General features: G+C 40.5%; 2 protein-coding genes across 2 annotated transcripts; both read right to left on the reverse strand.

Annotated features, from left to right (window-relative positions):
• Positions 1 to 3: 3 nt before the first annotated feature.
• Positions 4 to 21,214, reverse strand: LOC140738452 (transmembrane protein 17-like). The gene is made up of 5 exons (XM_073065746.1): positions 21,089 to 21,214; positions 6,898 to 7,093; positions 2,445 to 2,548; positions 1,425 to 1,538; positions 4 to 517 (listed from the first exon to the last, which is right to left on the reverse strand). Exons 2-5 carry the CDS (start codon positions 7,013 to 7,015, stop codon positions 218 to 220), a joined length of 636 nt encoding a protein of 211 aa, XP_072921847.1. The 5' UTR covers positions 7,016 to 7,093; positions 21,089 to 21,214; the 3' UTR covers positions 4 to 217.
• On the reverse strand, positions 20,128 to 21,614 carry LOC140738453 (acylphosphatase-1-like). Its single transcript, XM_073065747.1, has 2 exons — positions 21,089 to 21,614; positions 20,128 to 20,436 (listed from the first exon to the last, which is right to left on the reverse strand). The coding sequence occupies exon 1, from the start codon at positions 21,491 to 21,493 to the stop codon at positions 21,143 to 21,145; it is 351 nt and encodes a 116-aa protein (XP_072921848.1). The 5' UTR covers positions 21,494 to 21,614; the 3' UTR covers positions 20,128 to 20,436; positions 21,089 to 21,142.
• Between the last annotated feature and the right edge of the window lie 243 nt (positions 21,615 to 21,857).

Here is a 21,857-nt window from a genome sequence, read left to right on the forward strand (position 1 = left end):
GGGTCAATTGTTCTACTGACAGCATAGATTAATGTTTCTTCATGAAATTTAGTACAGCTCAGGTCATGAAATATTCTTTATTACTCTGGAGAGGTCAATGTTGCTACAACAGGGGGCTTTTTACCTGAGAAGTGGCAGAGAAGCCAGGATCTCCACGTGGTGGCAATGCCAACTGGATCAATTGTAAGAGTTAATGCATTTGAAAGTCCTTGGCCCACTACACGAGGAAAATAGAACCACTCCCAAATGGAATTCCAGTTTCTTGACTTCTTTTGTGCCGTTGAGGATACTCTGGTTCCTGAAACTGTTGGAGGTAGAAGCCTTTTGTTAGGTGATTCGTCATTTCCCTTAGGGCCCGGAATCCCAGAACCAACTCAAAAACCAGGAATATGGAGTAGATAATATTCATACCCCTTTCCAGGGGTACGATGATGATGGATTCATCGGTGAGGAGGAACAAGATGATAGGTAGCTGAATGACAAAGGACAGCAACCAAAATCCAGCTAACTCTGGCAGCTGTAGGATGAAAAGGAGAACTTGTGAAGGTAAGAAATATAAGCAGGAATTTATATTTTTTCATCACTCAGTAAGATCGGGGCTGATATTTTAACTTAGTGCCACTTTCTTACATCAACTCTACATCCTTTAATTTCCAGTATATCTAAATCCTAATGAGATGAACAAAAACACATGCACATTATTAATGTCTATTGTTTTTAAATAAGATTAAAGGGTTCTCTTACTGCAACAACAGTAGGGGAATCAAATATAAATTCATATAAACAAACTGAATATATCCGAGGAACAAAGTTCAGAGTCAGTTTATTATCACCCACACTGGGATTCAATTTCTTGTGGGTGTTCACAGTAAGTACAAAAAATACACCATTGAATCAATGAAAAAGCGCAGAAGACAACAAATTATGCAAATGCAAAAAAGAAAAAGTACGTAATAAATACAGAGAACATGAGTTGTATAGTCCTTGAAAGAGAGTGCATATGTTGTGGAATTAGTTCAGTGTTTGGGTGAATGACATTATCCTCTCTGGTTCAGGAGCCTGGTGGCTGGGGGGTGATAACTGTTCCTGAACCTGATGGGGTGGGACCTAATGCTCTTGTTCCTGAGAAGAAAGGGTGGATGGTGGAGGTCCTTGATGATGGACGCTGACTTTGTACGTGAGATGCCACCGGGAAACTTAGGAAGCTATTAAATAAGAACTTGTGTTTATAAAACATACCAGGGAGCCAGAGAAAATAAATCTCATCTGAACTTTAACTGGGCTTTATTAGTGTATAGACATACACATCATTCAATCGAGGGAGCACTTGCTGAAATAGCTGGAGCATTTATCCTTTGTGCCACAGGCTAAAGATGCAGATACAAAAAGCATTTACAAATAACTATGATTTATAATTCGCTTACCTTTTCTTCCAAGTTTCCCATGTAGCCCAGACACAGCCGAATACTTTCAATCACCGTGATAATTATTATAGCAGCCAGCAGTAGCCATTGGTAGTATCCTGGCAACATGTTGTACTGGTTCAGGGAGGCAATGCGGAGAAACAAAAAGTTAGGCAGTAGAAAAACATTCTTTGCAATTTAGTTTGCTCTATGAATCAGGATTGAGAAGACTTTCAATCAGGTTTAACTACAAGGAAGAGAAACATCTACCCTGCAATATACTTTGTTTCGGGCATTGGGACAATCAACAACTCTGTTGTTAACGGACCTAAGAACTGTGCCCTCATGGCCGTTGCTCAGCCCTCCCCATCATTTCAGATTTTATCTCACCCTCTCCCATTCACCACCCTATTATCCCTTTCCTTGACCATTGAGATCTCTTTCAATTGCTTAGTCCCGCATCCCATCCCTTCCAGTCATTGAGGCTGAGCTTTTCTACATTTGGTTCTTAGTTCTCTCTGACTTGAAGTACTTTTACCCTCCATCCAATTATTTCACCCAGTGTCTGGAAATTCAGAATGGATATTGGGTAAGTTTCTAAATGGTTCTGTTGCTGATGTCAGTGTTGGACTTTTAATTACTCAACAGCACATCTTCAGTCAATGGGGAAAAATAAATCATTTGTAAAGGTAACTACATTCTGCTCACTATATTTTCTGGAGCAATTGCCATGTTGGAGTTCCAATCATGAATTCTGTTTGCTGCAGCTAAAATAAACCCTGTAATTCATTTGCAGAAGACCACCGTTTTAATTATCGTTTTCCAGGCAGTCCCTTGGTATCAAGGATGACTATGTTCCACTCCAGTATTGGGGGCTATGAGGTGCAGAGTGAGGTCAATATGGGGCCTCTTTATGTTTAACTAAAATCCATTTGTCGATTGAGCAGACATTGCAAAGGAGAATATTAACTATGAGTTCTGCTGTAAATTCAACAAACTTAAAGCTTGTTGATTGTCTTAATGATGTCAATAAACTCTCACCTTAAGATGGATCATAAACACTTCTGACACCCACCAGAATGGAAAGAAGATGACATTGAAATACAGTGCCATCTGTAAAGGGAGGCTGGACACTGTCTCATTAACTGTTAAGAGAAAATAATGAATATCTAAACATTTTTACCATGCTAATTATCAGACAAATTTATCAAGCCTAAATAAATTTATACGTAAATCCCAATATATACTAATTTGGCATTGATTGTATATGAAAAAATATCAGTGAAGTTGGTTAAAATGTGACAAGCAACCAGTAATAATAATCAAAATAATTTTTATCCTGTACTTAGCTTCTCAATCCATTTAATAATCTTTTAAATGATTCAATTTAATATCAGAAAATGTATACAGTATCCAACTTGTAATCCATACTCTTCGCAAACAACCTGAAATTCTTATTTTTCTCAGACATCCATGAAACAGAAGAAAAACCCCAAAGGATGAATGACAGAAAATGAACCCTCCCATGCACAAGCAGCGGTGAAAGCATCAACCCCCATCTACCCACGTTCCAAGCAATAACAAAACCCCTAGAGACCATGGTTTAGAGTTCATCAAAAAAACTGCTGTCCATCCCAACATTTGGACATCTCCCATCTTTTACAACCAAATTACTTTCATGAATATATTTGTATTCTGTTATATAAGTAAAAACTTATAAGCAGCAGGCCATTGAACTGATATTCTTCTTTGACATTGCATATTATTAATACACTTTAAGATTTTGTTTTCTGAGACAGTGTGTTAACTGATGATCATGCATCCTTCAGCCAAATTCACCATGAACAGATTTTCTACAATTTTGCCATTAATGGAGATAAATTTGCAACATATTGTGATCAACCAAGCACAGCGTCCATATCAAGGTGAAGCTGTGTTCTGTCCACACTCTTTTATGGGTTAGAATGCTGGCACATGACAGACAGTGACCTTGTCAAGCTGTCATCATTCCACACCATGAACCTCCAGAAGATCCCCTGTATTTTCCATTCAAGGAAGATCTCCAACCACGCTCTAATTCTTCAGTGTCACCAAGAGGACATGAACACCATCATTATGAGGAAATGCTGGAAATGGATTGGGCACCAAGATAGGTGGAGGAGCAGGGAGAGTTGAGGAAACGGAAAGGTTGTAGAGAGACTTGGACAGTTTAGGAGAGTGGGCAAAGAAATGGCAGATGAGATACAATGTTGAGAAATGTATGGTTGTACTTTTTAGAAGAAGAAACAATCGGGCAGATTATTATTTAGATGGGGAGAAAATTCAAAAATCGGAAGTGCAAAGGGACTTGGGGGTCCTAGTGCAGGATACCCTAAAGGTTAACCACCAGGTTGGATCGGCAGTAAGGAAAGCGAATACTATGTTGGCATTCATTTCAAGAGGAATAGTGTATAAGAGTAAGGAGGTGTTGATGAGGCTCTATGGGGCACTGGTGAGACCCCATTTGGAATACTGTGTGCAGTTTTGGGCCCCTTATCTTAGAAAGGATGTGCTGATGTTGGAGAGAGTTCAGAGAAGATTCACTAGGATGATTCCTGGAATGCAGGGGCTAACATATGAGGAGCATTTGTCGGCTCTTGGTTTGTATTCATTAGAGCATAGAAGAATGAGAGGGGATCTCATAGAAACATTTCGAATGTTGAAAGGGTTGGACAGAGTAGATGTGGAAAGGCTGTTTCCCTTGGTGGGTGAATCCAGGACAAGAGGTCACAGTCTTAGAATTAGAGGGTACCCATTTAAAACAGAGGTGAGGAGAAATTTTTTTAGCCAGAGGGTCGTGGTTTTATGGAATTTGTTGCCACATACAGCTGTGGAGGCCCAATCATTGAGGGTGTTTAAGGAAGAGATTGATAGGTATCTAATTAGTCAGGGTATCAAGGGATATGGGGAAAAAGCCAGAAATTGGAACTAGATGGGAGAATAGTTTAGCTCATGGTGGAGTGGCGGAGCAGACTCGATGGGCCGAATGGCCTACTTCTGCTCCTTTGTCTTGTGATCTTGTGATGTGATGAGAAGAGAGGCCAACTCCATCATCAAGACAACATTTCATTGGACTGGAGGAAACATGGACCAAAGGCAACTTGGCGCTGTACCATAGAGGCAGAAATGAGAACCCTGAGCCACACCTGAGGCACAATAGAGAAGATGTTCAAAGAGGACCTTCATCGCTGTCCTAAGCACCAGCAGTGTAATGGGCAGTAAGTAAGTGTGGAGATAAATTGATTATTGATTTTGTCAATGAAGCAATCACAACTACATTTTAGAATTAAATGATTTGTGTCATACCGACAGAAGACAATTATAAATTTAAGTGTGTAGTTCTTGCACTTCAACATACAGCATCTGCTGACTTTCTCGTGTTTATGATTTGCTGCTTCACTGTGAAGTCTTGAGGGAATGCCTACCCTGAAGAAGTTTAAATCTTCTCTTTGATGGGAGTTCAGTGAAATCCTCTCTCACTGCTCCCCCTCTGTGATCTCTGCTGCTCTCCGACTCCTTGCTTCACCTATCACCTTCCAGCCAGCCTCTTTCCCCTTCTCCCTTCCCTCTCAATCCTGAAGAAACATCTTGGCCCAAAACATTGACTGTATACTCTTTTCCATAGATGCTACCTGGCCTGCTGAGTTCCTCCAGCAATTTTTGTGTGATATCCATGTAAAGGTGTATCTAATTTATAAAGCATTGCTGTATTTACAAGTTCTCTTTCCAAATAAACCATAGCTTCCACCATAAACTCTCCATAAAACATAAAAGGATCTTTGGAGCTCATGGTTAATATATACTACATCTTTATATTGGGGCACTCATGTTTTGAAGGTTGTAGTTATTGCCAGCATTTGTAATTTTTGGATTGTTAATGTCATGTCCATGCATGGGAGTTGGCTGTAAAGACTCTTCATTATTCCTTATATCTTGTTAGAAAAATTCACTCTGTGTTGTGTAGGTTTGGTCATCATTATGAAACAGTTGAACACATTCTATTACAATGTGAAGCATATAAGGTTGAAAGAAATCAATTGCAGGCCTCACTACTTTCCTTGGCGGTTGATAGTTTTGATTTAAAATCTTTATTAAGTTATGAAAGTGACTTTAATTTAATTCACAGTAATCTCTTTCATTACTTACAATCTACTTTTTGGGGTAATTTAGTTTTCATTTGATAAAGAATTAGTATGGGTTTTATTTCCCAATTCTGTACATCACTCTCTAGTCCATTTGGTGGTGGTAATGCACGATTAAGTTGGACTGCCAACTGCAATTAAAAGTTAGAAGACTCGCTCTCAAGTGACTGCAGGTATGCCAGGAAGTATTTAGATTATTGCCAGAATTGGTCCTCATGTAGCAGTCAGCAGTAAAACAAAAAAGCTTGCTGCTGAGCATGGACAAAGCTGCTCACAAAAGCCCAGTGATTGATTTCTTCTCATTTCCAATGCTGTTCTCTATTTGTTATTCAAAGCAATTGCTGGTGTCCACCAACTGTGATTTCATCAAGCAGTTTGAGCAGCCATGAACCATTCTCGCAGGTTGTGGCAAAACAGACAAAGAGAGCAACGTTTTGGGCTAATATTTTTGAGTGAAAGGTTGAAGTACACGTGGATAATTAAAGTAGAGCATGAACTTGAAATCTGAGCTGAAATAATACTTTAAAAAAAAACCCAGATGGAGTTACAATTGACAGATGTGTTTTTGAGGACCACAGACTTTGTCAAACAGTAATTATGATTTAATTCACCAACTCACTTACATACCTTGCATAGAAGAATCGGAACTTTGCCATACCGCTAGTATTTAAACACTTAATTTTTTTTGTCAATTTGATTCATCTGTCCCAGATTGTACTGGTGGAAACTGTTATGGTATGCACCCCACTGCACTAGCCTCCAGGATTTAGATGTTCTGATTCTCCTGAGTATGGATAGCTAGCAGAGTCTCTTTAAAAAGTCTGGCCTGCTCGCCAAGATTTGGATATTTAAAGAGCACCCAGATCGCAAGTTCAGACCTCAATCGCAAGCTCAACTTTAGTTCAGTCTGCAATTGCATTTAGGATTTCTGTCTCGTTGGATTCTCGTCTCACTCTCGAAATCGTCTCCGATACTCCAGCACTTGGGGCCTTACCATTCTTGCCTAGGCTTCTCATCACAGAACACTGTGTACATCAATAACAGTAGCTTTATAACTTCCACATTAAACTATCAAAATCACAAAGATGTTGTCAGTTTCATTTTGTGATGTCAGATGTTTGACCATCATTATAGCCGCAAAATCTAGGCCATTATGAAGGAGGTAAGGAGATCCCTATTAAAGTGTTAGGTGTTTTCTTACCTTTGGATTTTTCACTACATTGTGCATGGCAGGTCTTCCTATACACCAGCATTTTCAAAGGTTGTGTTCAAAAACTACATTTCTCAGTTGGATGTTTCAAAAAACGTCTTACCTGGGATATTGTTCAATGCATCGCCACAGTCTCGAGTTCTATTGCTGACAAAAAGAGTACCAGTGAGATTGGTCAGGTTCTGTCTGATATTATGAGGCAGAGAAGAGTGCAGAGACATAACTGTTTGAAGGAGGATCTACTCTGCCTGCATCAAATCCTTTCAAATCCCACTAGCATCTGCTTAGATATGTTAATCCTTCAATATAAGCGTAGAAAGATGAAAAAGGCATCAACGCTACACATACAATTAAATAATTTTCTGTATGGACTTTATACAATGTTCAACTAATTATTTGATATTTTAAATTATTCCAGCTAATTTCTATTCATAGAACTTCCACAAAACAATGTCATACTCATTATTTTTGGAATTTTATATAATGTTAAACATAATCTCATGGAATAATTTTCAAATTTATACATCATATTTATTATTAAGAATCTCCAGTGACCACAAATAATTTAAAAATGAGTTAATTCCTGTTTTACTCCCCACAATGAACTGGGCTCTAAAAAAGGCACAAATGCCACCCAGTTGGAAGGAAGCGATAATCTCAGCTATACCGAAAGAAGGCAAGGATAAAATGGAATGCAGGTCATTTAGATCAATATCCGTTCTAAATGTAGATTATAGGTTATTTACCTCCATCATGGCCAAATGATTAGAGGAGTTTCTACCCATACTGATACATAATGATCAGACAGGTTTTATACGACAATGCCAGACACAAGACAATATACAAAGGACGCTTCACATTATGGATCATATACAAAAAAATAAAATCGAAGCAATAGGTCTAAGCGTGGACGTGGAAGAAGCATTTGATTCGGTTAATTGGAATTTTCTTTACAGAGTTTTACATAGATTTGGTTTCCAAGACACAATTATTAAAACTATACAGACACTACATGACAATCCTCCTGCTAGGATTAAAATCAATGGATATTTATCAAATAGTCTTACCCTAGAAAGGGGCACGAGACAGGGTTGTGCATGGTCACCACTACTCTTCACGTTATATCTGGAACCATTAGCTCAATACATCAGACAAAATGAAGATATCAAGGGAATTACTATTAAAGGGACAGAGCATAAATTGTCTTGTTATGCGGATGACATTTTGATCTACCTAGGGGAACCAACATACTCTTTACCTAAATTGATGCAATCCTTTGACAATATGGTCAATTATCAAGATACAAGATCAACACACAATTACTTTCATATTATTATAGCCCACCAAGAGAAATTGAAAGTCGATACCCCTGGGCATGGCACACAGAGTCTTTCAAATATTTGGACATCATTACGCCAAAAGATTTGGCAAAATTATCAGAATGTAATTATCAGCCTTTATATAAAAAAATTAAGGAAGATGTGGCAAGATGGAACCTGATTCCTTTTTTCAGTCTCAGTTCAAGGATTGAGTCTATTAAAATGAATATACTGCCCAGACTGTTATATCTCTTTCAGACCCTACCAATAGAGATTAATCAAAATCAGTTCAATGAATGGAACAAGCTGCAATCAAGGTATATTTGGCAGGGTAAAAGGCCTAGAGTTCATCTCAAAACTTTGCAGTTAGCAAAGGAAAAGGGGGGAATGGGGCCTACCTTCTCTTAGAGATTATTATTTTGCAGCACAGTTGAGAGCTGTGATATGTTGGTGCAACCCATCATATGACGCTCAATGGAAAAACATTGAGGAGCGGGTACTTCCCATCCCCATACAAGCAATTTTGGCTGATAACAACCTGCAAAGGTACATAAATACTATTGATAACCCATGGGTGAAACTGACTCTTAAAATATGGAAAACTACTATAGAAGAATATAATCTAGAGGGAGACATTGCAATTCTTAAATGGTGTGCATATGACTTGGATTTTACACCAAATAAATTGGATGCTAGATTTAAGGACTGGACAGCTAAAGGAATAACAGTTCTTTGCAACATAATGAAAAAAGGAACACTGTTCAGTTTTGAAATGCTTAAAGAGAAACACTTATTAGAAAAACAAGATTTTTATTGGTATTTACAGATGCGACAATATGTTAATAAGAAGCTTAAAAATGTAACCAAGGCAAATACATGCTTGATAGAGCTCTTTAGAAAAGCATATAATTCAGATAATGGTAGTAGAGTCATTTCAAGCATGTATAAGGGGTTATCAAATCTTAAAACACATTCGACTTCATACATTAAAACAAAATGAGAAAAGGAAGGAAGGATAATTATATCTGAGGAAGAATGGACAATATGGAGATATCAATGGAAGTGTACCAGTACACAGAAATGGAGGGAGTTTAGTTGGAAAAACTTGATAAGATATCTTATCACACCCTCTCAGAAATCCCATTATGATAGTAACCTCCCTGTTTGCTGGAGAAATTGTGGAAATCAAAATGCAAATCATTATCATATTTTTTGGGACTGCCCTGTTATCAAAAACTATTGGAGGGGGATACACAATGCCCTACAAGACATCTTTAAATGTGAAATACCCTTAGAAAGTAAGACCATATATTTTGGATATATACCTCAAGAATGGTTGAAAAGAGATAAATATTTAATGAATATACTGTTGGTGGCTGGTAAAAAGACTCTTACTAGGAAATGGTTATCACAGGAGAGCCCAACTTTAAATACATGGATGGAAATTACAATGGACGTTTACAAAATGGAGAAGATAACAGCATCTGTTAACCATAAGCTGGAACAATTTGATTCATAGTGGGAAAAATGGTTTAACTACATAATGCCTCATAGGCCTGATTTTATTCTTACAAATCAATGAATCTGTTGTAAAAAAATCACTCCCTACTTGTACATAGTTCTTTCCTTTTGCTTGTTTTTTCTTTCCACTCTTTTCTATAAGTGTATACCTCAGATAAATACTTTGTGGAGATTTGTGATATATATGATTATATGATATATATGTACAATGTCTGAAATACATCTTATGGAAATGTTTGTTTGATGATGAACTTCAATAAAAAAATTACAAAAAAAAAGAATCTCCAGTGACGAAGTGTACTAAATTTAAGGAGGTATTAAGAAATTTATTTATAAAATTTTCACAAAAGCCACTGAAGCAAGTAATGTATGATTTAGTATAATAGGAGATTTCTCCTGTTGATTATTTCAGCTGGTAATTTAACTTGTGGATCTGGTCAAGATAGTGCCAGTGAACAACATGACCAATGGTGATGTCCTTCAGGCAATACACAAAATGACTTCATTTACTTCTTCTTTCAAATATGATTCTACTACTAAGCTACATGTGATTGGGACCCGTGATGGTGTGTTTTTGGGCTGATTGAACAACCTAGCACTTTGCCGTCTCCAAGGGAGTTTAGTGAGGTTTGGAGTGGAGGCCAAGAAATCTGGAGACCATGATTGACTCCATCTCTCACCGAATAGAGCGTCGAGAAAGATTGAAAGCAACTAGGTTGAGAGTGGTAGGCGAGCAGATGTTCAGCGCCTTCTATCTGCCTTTGACCAGCCTCCCTCTCTCTTCTCTTGCTCACTGCTGCTGGAGAAAGGTGTCGGAGTCTTGCGCATTCTTTGATCAGTGCCGTTTGTGACTTGTATTTCGAGGGCTCTGCAGTTCATGGAATATGTGTTTCTGGTTACTTCTTTTTTTATTGCTATTTTGTGCAATTTTTATTGGGGTGAACTGGCTCTGTGGCCCACAGTCAGCAAATTATACAATGATAAATTGAACCGAACTGAGCTAAACTGAACATTCCTAGACTGTTTCAAGGATTCTACAGTTTGATGTTTAATATTCTGTGTGCTATTTACTCGGGTTTTTTGCCGTTTGCGTGATTTGCTCTTTTTTTTTGCTCGTGGGTGTTTGATGTTTTCTTTGAACGGGTTCCATGATGTTTCTGTTTCGTGGCTGTCTGTGGAAAGACAGATCTCAGGGTTATACATACTTTGATAATAAATGTACTTTGTGTTGTAGCATGAACAAAGTCACCTGAGACACTGCACCTAGTGGGTTTAGAAGTGTTTATTCATCAAGATGAACAGCTATGAAACCTCTTGTAAGAAGAGGCCTGTTTGACCCAATATTACACGACAATTTTATATGCTGAAGATCAGATTAACAGCAGGGCAATTCTACAGTTACAATGTATCTACAATGCTTCCTTTGAATTACAGATAGTTTTCACACATCCTTCTTCGCACCCACACCCCAGACACCCAAAATGAATGTTAATCCCCACTGACTCTGGGCCACATTCATGCAAATGCAGGGAACTGTCGTCAAAGTGGATTTTTTTTTGTTTGCAATTGACCCCCAACCTGCAGCTCCAGGAAACCCACTGTTCTGAACTGCATTTTAAACTCAATCTGCAATCCTCATTCAAATCTGAAGAATGGCTGCTGTTGAAATTAATATTTGTTATATACCCTAACTCCAGAATATGCCTTAACTTCCCTGCATCCAACACCGTAGTCTTCTATGATACTGTCATACATTATAGAAGCAGGCCATTTAGCCCAATTCATCCATACCAAACAAATGTCTAACTATGTTAATCCCATTTTTCTGAATTTTCCCCATCTCTCTCTATATCTATCTAAATGTCTTTATAAAAAATGCTGTGATTGTACCTCCCTCTATCAGCCCCACTGGCAGCTTGTTCCATTTACTTACCTCACTCTGTATGAAAAACTTGCCTCTCTGAACTCGTCTAAGCATTGCTCCCCTTACCTTAAACCTGTCCTCTAGTTTTAGATTTCTCTACCCGCAAAAAGCGTGTGAATATCTCCCCTTTCAATGTGTCTTGTACTTTTATAAACCCTGTAGGGTCACCCGTCAGTGAGGAAAGCAATCCCACAGTGTCACAGTGTGTGCTGACAGATGATTGAACCCAGCTGTGGAATAACAACAAACTCCCCTGTTGAGACAGAAAGGCTGAGTTTATTCATCAGGACACCAACTGAATATCAGTGGCTTGACTGAGCAACACTACAAGACTCGAAACACACACAAGGACCCTGAGATAATTGCTAATTGGGAGTCCACTTTAAAAAAAATCACAGTAGGCTGAAAACCCATGTCAGTCAAAATTTACTTGGCAAGATTAAACAGAAAGCACAGGGTTTAACAACTCTAGATATGACAACAAAATAACTAATACGGGTGCAAGCCGACAGGACTCATGACACCCAGTTTATCCAATTTTTCATTGTAACCAATGCCCTCCATTCTAGGCAAATCCTGGTGAATCTCTACTGCATTATTTCTAGTACTACTAGATACTTTCCAGAGTGTGGTGACCAGAACAGCACATAATATTCCAAGTGTGGCTCGCAAAGCTGCAATAAAATGTCCCAACATTTTTATACTCAAATCGCCCGATTATTAAGCAAGTAAACGAAATGCCTCCTTCACAACCCTATCCACCTGTTTTTCCATTTTCATGGAGCAATGAATTTGCACCCGAAGTTTCTCTTGCACATCAATGATCCTAAGGTCACTGTCACTTCCTGTGTTTTTCAAGCTAGAGTTATGACAACTTTATGCAAACACAATTCACGAATAGTAGCTTAAGCAAGCACAACTGATAATGAAAAAATGTTATTTGTACCTTGGCATTTCTCTATAATTTTCAATGGCTTTTGAAAAACAGCAGTACATACAAGGAGGAATAATTTTAATTTTCAACAAATCAGAGACAACTGGTACAATTCTTAAAAGGTGCTGGCAATGAGGATATATTTTTAGTGGCAGGGCAAGTTGAGAAAACATTCAATAAATATAAAAGATCTTGGGCTTCAAACACAAAAGGCATAAATCACAAAAGTATTCTCCTAAAACATTGGTTGAGTACTGCATACAATTTATGCCACCATACATTCAGAGGACTTTGAACTGCTTAGAAAGGTGTGAAACAAAATTTACTGGAAAGGTTCTTGGGATTTCATATAAAATAGAAAAGAAAATCTGGGCTATTGAGAGGAGAATTGATACAAGTTTAACATCTTGATAGACTTTCATAGATTAAGTAGAGAGAAACTGTGCCTATTAATTGTGGGATATCATCATAAGGCATAGCAGAATTAGGTCATTTGCCTCATTAAGTCTGCTCTGCCATTCCATCATGGCTGATTTATTTCCCTCTCAAACCTATTCTCCTGCCTTCTCCCAGTAACCCCTGACACCCTTACGAATCAAGAACCTATCAACCTCTGCTTTAAATGTACTCAATCACTAAGCCCCACAGCTGCTGTGACAATGAATTCCACAGATTCACCATCCTCTGGATAAAAAAAAATCCTCCTCACCTTGTTCTAAAGAAACATCTTTCAATTCTGAGACTGTGCCCTCTGGTCATAGAACTCCACCACTATTGCAAACATCCTCTCCATGTTCATTCTATCTAGGCTTTCCAATATTCAGTGAGTTTCATTGAGATCCTCTCTCATTCTTCTCAACTCCAGCGAGTACAGGGCTAGACCCATCAAAAACTCCTCATACATTAACCCTTCATTCCTGGGACCATTCGTGAGAACCTTTTCTAGATCTTCTTCAATGTCAGCACATCTTTTCTTAGCCCAAAACTGCTCCCAACACTTTAAAGTGTGGTCGGAACAATGTCATTCTTGTTTTTAGTTCAGCATTACAATCCTGCAGAAGTTCTAAGTCCCTTTGCACCTTCATGTTCTGAATTGATTCCCCATGTCTACACTCTTTTTGTTTCTACCAAAGTGCACCACCATACACTTCCCTACATGGAGTTCCATCTGCCACTTCTTTGCCCATTCTCTTAATCTGTCCAAGTCCTTCTATGCACTCGCTGCTTCCTCAACAAGGTTCCTCCATCTTGTATCATCTACAAACTTGGCCATAACACTATCAATTCTGTCATCCAGACCATTGACATATAATGTGAACAGAAGTGTTTGCAACACTAACCCCTGTGAATCATTGGCAGCCAACCAGAAAAGGCTGTCTTTATCCCATTCTTTTGCCTCCTGACAGTCAGTCAGTTTATGCTAGTGTCTTCCCTATAATACCATGGTCTCTTATCTTGTTTTGCAGCCTCATGTGTGGCACCCTGTCAAAGGTCTTCTGAAAATCCAAATAAACAACATTCACTGACTTTCCTTTGTCTATGCTGCCTATTATTTCCTTAAAGAATTCCAGCAGTTTTGTCAGACAAGATTTCCCCTTGAGGAAACTGTCATTTCCGATTAACTAGACTCTGAAAACTTGAAATCATTCCTCAATCATACTTTATTTTTCTTGTGCACAAGGAGAACAGAGAAATGTTCCATTTTTTTCAGAACTGATTTGCAGTTATAGATACTAACCATTTGGTAAACTGTGTACGTTTGAACTCCTTATTTGTAAGATTAATCACCATTCACAATAATAGGTGTTAAAAGTCAATAGAAACTACAAGCTAACAACTGATCAACACACACAAAATGCTGGAGAAACTCAGCAGACCAGGCAGCAACTATGGGAAAGAGTATTGTTGACATTTCGGGCCTAAACCCTTCTGCAGGCCCGAAGAAAAAAGCTGAGGAGTTGAGGATTGAAAAGGTGGGGGGAGGGGAGAGAGAAACACAAGGTGAAAGGTGAAACCTAAAAGGGCAGAGATTAAGTAAAGAGCTGGGAAGTTGATAGATGAAAGGGACAGAAGGCCATTGAATTAAGAAAATAGGGATGGTGCACCAGAGTCGATGGGCAGGCAAGGAGGTAAGGTGAGAGAGGGAAAAGGGGATGGGAAATGGTGAAGGAGAGGTGGGGGCGGCATTTCGTCCATGGCCTTCTGTCTCTTTCACCCATCAACTTCCAAGCTCTTTACTTCACCCTCACCTTTTTAATCTACTTCTCAGCTTTTTCTCTCCAGTCCTGCCGAAGGTTTTCAGCCTGAAACGTCAAGAATACTCTTTTCCACAGATGCTGCCTGGCCTGCTGAGTTCTTCCAGCATTTTGTGTGTGTTGCTTGGATTTCCACCATCTGCAGATTTTCTCTTGTTTGTGATTAGCTAGCAACTGATGATACTTTGAAGTTAGTAAAACAATTGTCTCTGAGTTGGTGTGTGCATTTCACAAATTTCTTTTACATTCTTACAAGACCATAAGCTATAGGAACAGAATTAGGCCCTTTAGCCCAAGTCTGCTCCAGCATTCATCATGGGTGATCTAATTTTCCTCTCAGCCTCAATCTCCTACATTCTCCCAATATCCCTTCATGCCCTAATCTCGCCTTGTCTACAGTAGGTCGAAATGGCTTGGGGAATCTGCTGTGCAAAGACCTCCTTGCCTGGACATCATGCGAACCCTGCCTTGCCACAACTTCCACAAAACCATGCTGACTTCAGCCTTTTTATGTCATGTGCCTATAAGTACCCCAAAACCTCATCCTTAATAATGGACCATAACATCTTGCTAAACACTTAGTCAGGCTACCTGGCCTATAAGTTCCTGTCTTTTGCCTCCCTCACTTCTTAAACAGTGGAGTCAATGACTATTGGAGTGACTTGGATCTGCTCCAATTTGCATACTGGTGCAACAGGTCCACAGTGCTTGCCATCTCATTGTTTCTTCACTCAACCTTGGAACATCTTGACAGCAAAGATACATATATCAGGATGCTCTTTAACAACTATAGTTTGGCATTCAATACCATCATCTCCTCACAAATAATAAGCTTCAAGGCCTTGGCTTCAATACCTCCCTGTGCAATTGGATCTTCAATTTCCTCACTTTCAGACCCTAGTCAGTTCTGATTGGGAACAACATCTCCTCCACAAGCTCCATCAGCACAGGTGCACTACAAGGCCGTGTGCTTAGCCCCCTGTTGTACTGTGCTACTGGCTAAGCAGAGCTCCAATGCCACATGCAAGTTTGCTGATGACACCACTGCCACAGGCCGAATCAAAAGTGGTGACCTATCAGCTTATAGGAGTGAGATTGAAAATCTGGCTGAGTAGTGCCAGAATGACAACTCTTACTCAAGAGGAGGAAACTGGAGATCCATGAGCCAGTCCTCATCAGGAGATCAGAGGTGGAGAGGGTCAGCAATTTTAAATTTTTCGGTGTTATAACTTCAGAGGAACTACCTTGGGCCCAGCACGTAAATGCTACTATGGAGAAAGCACAGCAGCACCTCTACTTCCTTAGGTATTTGTGAAAATTCAGCATGACATCTGAAATTTTGACAAACTTCTATAGATGTGTGGTGGAGAGTATGTTGATTGGCTGATTCGCAGCCGGTATGGAAACACCAATCCCCTTAAACGGAAAATCCTACAAAAAGAAGTGGACAAACATGAGGAAATCTGCAGATACTGGAAATTCAAGTAACACACACAAAATGCTGGTGGAATGCAGCAGGCCAGGCAGTCGATGTTTCGGGCTGAGACCCTTCGTCAGGACTAACTGAAAGGAAAGATAGTAAGAGATTTGAAAGTATGAGGGGGAGGGGAAAATGCAAAATGATAGAAGACCGGAGGGGCTCCCACTAAGGAGCACCAGGCCACTGTCTCCTAGACCATCACCAACCTTATCAGCTCTGGGGATCTCCCATCCACTGCCACCAACCTCATAATTCCCACACCCCGCACTTCCTGTTTCTATCTCCTACCCAAGATCCACAAACCTGCCTGTCCAGGTAACCCATTGTCTCAGCTTGCTCCTTCCCCACTGAACTCATTTCTGCATACTTTGACACTGTTTTATCCCCCCTTGTTCAATCCCTTCCTACCTATGTTCGGGACACTTCTCACACTTTGAATTTTTTCAATGATTTTAAGTTCCCTGGCCTCCACTGCCTTATTTTCACCATGGACGTCCAGTCCCTATATACCTCCATCCCCCACCAGGAAGGTCTCAAAGCTTTCCGCTTCTTTTTGGAATCCAGACCTAACCAACTCCCCCCTACCACCACTCTCCTCCGTCTAGTGGAATTAGTTCTTACTCTCAATAATTTCTCCTTTGACTCCTCCCACTTCCTCCAAACCAAAGGTGTAGCCATGGGCACCCACATGACAGTTATGTCTGTCTTTTTGTTGGCTTTGTGGAACAGTCCATGTTCCAAGCCTATACAGGTATCCGTCCCCCCCTTTTCCTTCGCTACATCGACGACTGCATTGGCCCTGCCTCCTGCACACATGCTGAGCTCGTTGACTTCATTATCTTTGCCTCCAACTTTCACCCTGCCCTCAAATTTACCTGATCTATTTCTGGCACCTCTCTCCCCTTTCTTGATCTTTCTCTGGAGATGGCCTATCTACTGATATCTACTATAGGCCTACAGACTCTCACAGCTACCTGGACTATTCCTCTCCCCACCCTGTCTCTTGCAAAAATGCTATCCCCTTCTCACAATTCCTCCCGTCTCCACCGCATCTGCTCCCAGGATGAGGCTTTTCATTCCAGGATGAAGATGTCTTCCTTTTTTAAACAAAGGGCTTCCCTTCTTCCACCATCAACTCTGCTTTCAAACACATCTCTCCCATTTCCCGCATATCTGCCCTCACCCCACTCGGGATAGGGTTCCCCTTGTCCTGACCTACCACCCCACCAGCCTCCGGATCCAATGTATAATTCTCCGTAACTTCCGCCACCTCCAATGGGATCCCACTACCAAGAACATCTTTCCCTTCACTCCTCTTTCTGCCTTCCGCAGGGATCGCTCCCTACGCGACTCCCGTGTCCATTCATCCCCCCCATCCCTTCCCACCGATCTCCCTCCTGACACTTATCCTTGCAAGCGGAACATGTGCTACACCTGCCCTTACACTTCCTCCCTCACCACCATTCAGGGCCCCAGACAGTCCTTCCAGGTGAGGTGACACTTCACCTGTGAGTTGGCTGGTGTGGTATACTGCGTCCGGTGCTCCCGGTGTGGCCTTTTATATGTTGGTGAGACCCGATGCAGACTGGGAGACCGTTTCGCTGAACACCTACGCTCTGTCCACCAGAGAAAGCAGGATCTCCCAGTGGCCACACATTTTAATTCCACATCCCATTCCCATTCTTATATGTCTGTTCATGGCCTCCTCTACTGTCAAGATGAAGCCACACTCAGGTTGGAGGAACAACATCTTATATACTGGCTGGGTAGCCTCCAACCTGATGGCATGAACATTGACTTCTCTAACTTCTGTTAATGCCTCTCCTCCCCTTCTAACCCCATCCCTGATATATTGAGTTTTTTTCCCCCCTCCCTTTTTTTGTCTTTCTCTCTCTGCCTGTTCTCCATCTCCCTCTGGTGCTCCCCTCCCCCTTTCTTTCTCCCTGGGCCTCCCGTCCCATGATCCTTTCCCTTCTCTAGCTCTGTATCTCTTTTGCCAATCACCTTTCTGGCTCTCAGCTTCACCCCACCCCCTCTGGTCTTCTTCTATCATTTCGCATTTACCCCTCCCCCTCCTACTTTCAAATTTCTTACTATCTTTCCTTTCAGTTAGTCCTAACGAAGGGTCTCAGCCCGAAACATCGACAGCACTTCTCCCTATAGATGCTGCCTGGCCTGCTGTGTTCCAAAAAGTAGTGGATATGGCCCAGACCATCACAGGTAAAGCCCTCTCAACCACTGAGCACACTTACATGGAGTAAATGCAAGAAAGCAGCATCCATCACCAGGGACCCCCAACACCTAGGTCATACTGTCTTCTTGCTGCTGCCATCATGAAGGTAGCACAGGGGCCTCAGGACTTGCACCACCAGGTTCAAGAACAGTTTTTATCCCTCAACCATCAGACTCTTGAACCAAACAAAATAATTATACTCAACTTCACTTGCTGCATCGCTGAAATGGTGACACAATCTATTCTCATTTTTAAGAACACATCTCACGTTCTCGATATTTATTGCTTGTTATTATTACTTTATTTTTGTATTTGCAGTTTGTTGTCTTGCACACTGGTTGAATGCCCAAGATGGTTTGGTTTTTCATTTATGATTGTTATGGTAATTATTCTATTATGGATTTATTGATTATGCCTGCAAGAAAATGAGTCTCAGGGTTATATACGGTGCCATTTATGTGCATAGATAATAAATTGATAATTTTCCAATCCTCTGCAACCATTCCAGAATATGCTTTCTCTTCAAAGGATCAGACATTAAGATCAAGGCCTAGATTAAGGACTATAGAAGCCACAAATTTGAACTGATTAGGAAAAGATCAAATGTTGATTTGTCACTTGACAATATTCAGGAAGGGTAACTAATGTACTTCAGATGACACCAAGGGCAACATCCACAAAACTGCTTCTTTCACTTCCTTCTCTTTCAAATGTAGTTCTGGTGTTCCTGGAGCCTGGGATCTACAGTGTAATGGTGTGTTTTTAGGCCAATTGAGCAAACTGGCGCTTTGGTGTCTCCAAGAGGGTTTTTGGGAGGTGTGGGGCCTCCTTGAGGACAAGAAGCTTGGGACAGGGTGTGTGTGAGCCCATGGTTGACTCCATTTCTTGCCAATCTCACCAATTAAAGCATCAAGAAAGATTGAAAACATCAAGGCAAGTGTTCAGCACCGTGTACCAACCTCTCACTTGCTGCTGCCAGAAACATGCGGCTGCGTATGATAGTCTCTCTCTCCCTCACTGCTCCTAAAGGAAGGTCCCTTCTTTTAAATGATCTCTTTCTCTCCCTCAATGTCATCAGAGGACGGTGCTGGAGCAAGGTTTAATCAACGCAGGTTGTGGATTGGACTGTGAGTGTTTTTTTTGGGGCTTTGAATAAGGGCAGCCTGCAGGTAATGATTTCCGAACTGTACTGTTCTAAAATGGATTCCTTTGTTTTTGTGTTTTACATTCTGTGTGTTCACTTGTTCCTTTTGTTGCCACTTGGACAATTTGTTTCTTGTGCATGGTGGGGAATTAATGTTTTTCTGTGAATGGGTTCCATGATTTTCTGTTTTGTGGCTGTCTTGAAAGTATTGTATACTGCATGCATCGTTTGATGATGAATGTACTTTGAATCTTTTACTTCAGCAGCTAAAGGAGGCCTGCCCAAATTGCAATCTCCTTCACAGAATTAAACTATTCTCAGGATTCCATTTCATCACTCAAACTTGAACTCCAGTCTCAGACTTTCATCCGTAACTGCATGAGCTGCATTGTGAAAATTATTAAAATAGTAATTTTGAAAACTGACAGTCAGACATTTTTAAACAACAAAGCATTTGGTCCTTTGGAACAACTTGCTTCCAACATACAAACGACTGAAGGGACAAATACCAAAGTTCAGGTAATTTAATGCAGGATATTTTTTTTATTACTAAGAATTTAAACTTTGCCAAGCCTATTTTCTTCAACACCAAACTTCACTCAAAACCTTACAAGATCATGATATTCTAGTTACCATAATCTAAATAAACATTGCTCCAGATAAAATAATCTGATGAATTGCAGGTCACTTCACATTCAATTTGTGATAATTAATTGATCCTTTACACAACACCACATTACAAACAAAAATTGGGATTAATGAAGGAGAAATATTGATTTTGGCACCCGACTCTGGGAAATCCTTTCCCAGTCCAAGATGTTTCAACATTCACCTGAAATAGAGTATTTGGGAAACAGAGTCATTATTTAACATTTCATCTCAAGGGAAGCAATCCAATTGTACATTTCTTAGGATTTAATATACAAGCTTTGGATTACACATTCAAACACACCCCATAGCTATGCCATGGTGCCAAGAAACGCCTTGCAGAGATTGTTAGGTGACATCATAATACTTAATAGCATTTTCATGTACATTGAGTTATTATTCAAATTCCAATTGAGTTATGTGGAAGAAATTTTATTTAGGAATCCAGTAGTGTTTTTTCAACAATTCACACCTTGCACTGAACAGGGAGACTGCGATTGCCAACTCAAACGCATTTAGAGAAACTCTTATTTGCCTAAGTTATTTTTATATCGTTGTTGGAAGAGCAGTCCCCAAAGAATGGCCCCGCTAATTCCCAAACTACAAACATTGAATAAACCAAGGACATTTAAACCAAACAGGAGCACGATCGAATATCGCCATTTGGTTTAACACCAACTGGCAATTCTAGAAATACTCGAATATTAACATTAACAGTAACTTCGAGATAAGTCGCAGAATTATCGTCATATCAGGGCGGCGAGGCAAATCTATTTCCAAAGCTGCTCCAATAAATCCGGGAAAACAAGATTCAACCGCAGGAATAGTAACCTGACCTTGCGCCCAGTCCCGGAAGGAGGAACCATGACAACTTGGAATCGTCGCACAGCTCATTTGATGATCTGAAAGTCCGAGAAGTCCCGCTGCTGGGTCCGCTTCTGGTTGGTGAATTCGGCCTTCTCTATGTGGGACCTAGGGCTGCCCGTTTTGCTCAGCCAAGTCTGCATGGCCCTCACCGGCTCATCGGCACCCTGCAGTTGTCCCTTAACTGTTCCTCTTTCGGTGTTTTGCACCCAACCGACCAGGCCCAGCCGCTTCGCCTCTTTCTGCGTATGTTTGCGGAAGAAGACTCCCTGCACCTTGCCGAACACTTCATAATCAACCGAGACAAGATGCCCCTCACCACCCGATGACATGGTCGCAGAAGCCCGAACTACTGTGGTCCTTAGCAACCGCCACATCCACCCGAGAATAGCCTTCTGGGAATTATAGCAGCCGGCAGCATTAAATAATTGGGACTACCTATCCCGACATCCTTCATGTCTAGTTCGCGCAGTCGCAAGACTAGAGGAGCGGGATATTTGAAACTCGAATAAAATACGTATGAAAACGATTACAGACGTGAACATTGTTTGAGGCACTAAATGAAAGGGGGCGGGGGACTTTAGTGGCCGGGATAGATGGAAACATCGGGACAGTCATAGAAGCGTGAATTTGGACTGTTACGTTTTAGAATGGTATATATTATTGTGATCTTCATTGAGCCTAGGTTTTTGTTCCCTCAGTTGGTCCAAAGGTAAAAAAATAGAAAAAAGCATTTGATGA

Source organism: Hemitrygon akajei, chromosome 14 (assembly GCF_048418815.1).
Source record: "Hemitrygon akajei chromosome 14, sHemAka1.3, whole genome shotgun sequence".
NCBI lineage: Eukaryota > Metazoa > Chordata > Chondrichthyes > Myliobatiformes > Dasyatidae > Hemitrygon > Hemitrygon akajei.

Excerpts from the sequence above, each read along its gene's own strand:
- LOC140738452 (XM_073065746.1), bottom strand. The coding sequence starts at position 7,015 with ATGTCTCTGCACTCTTCTCTGCCTCATAATATCAGACAGAACCTGACC. Across the intron at positions 1,539-2,444 it reads TGTTTATGATCCATCTTAAG|TACAACATGTTGCCAGGATA; the intron begins GTGAGAGTTTAT and ends TCCCTGAACCAG. Across the intron at positions 518-1,424 it reads TGGGAAACTTGGAAGAAAAG|CTGCCAGAGTTAGCTGGATT; the intron begins GTAAGCGAATTA and ends TTCATCCTACAG.
- LOC140738453 (XM_073065747.1), bottom strand. The coding sequence starts at position 21,493 with ATGTGGCGGTTGCTAAGGACCACAGTAGTTCGGGCTTCTGCGACCATG.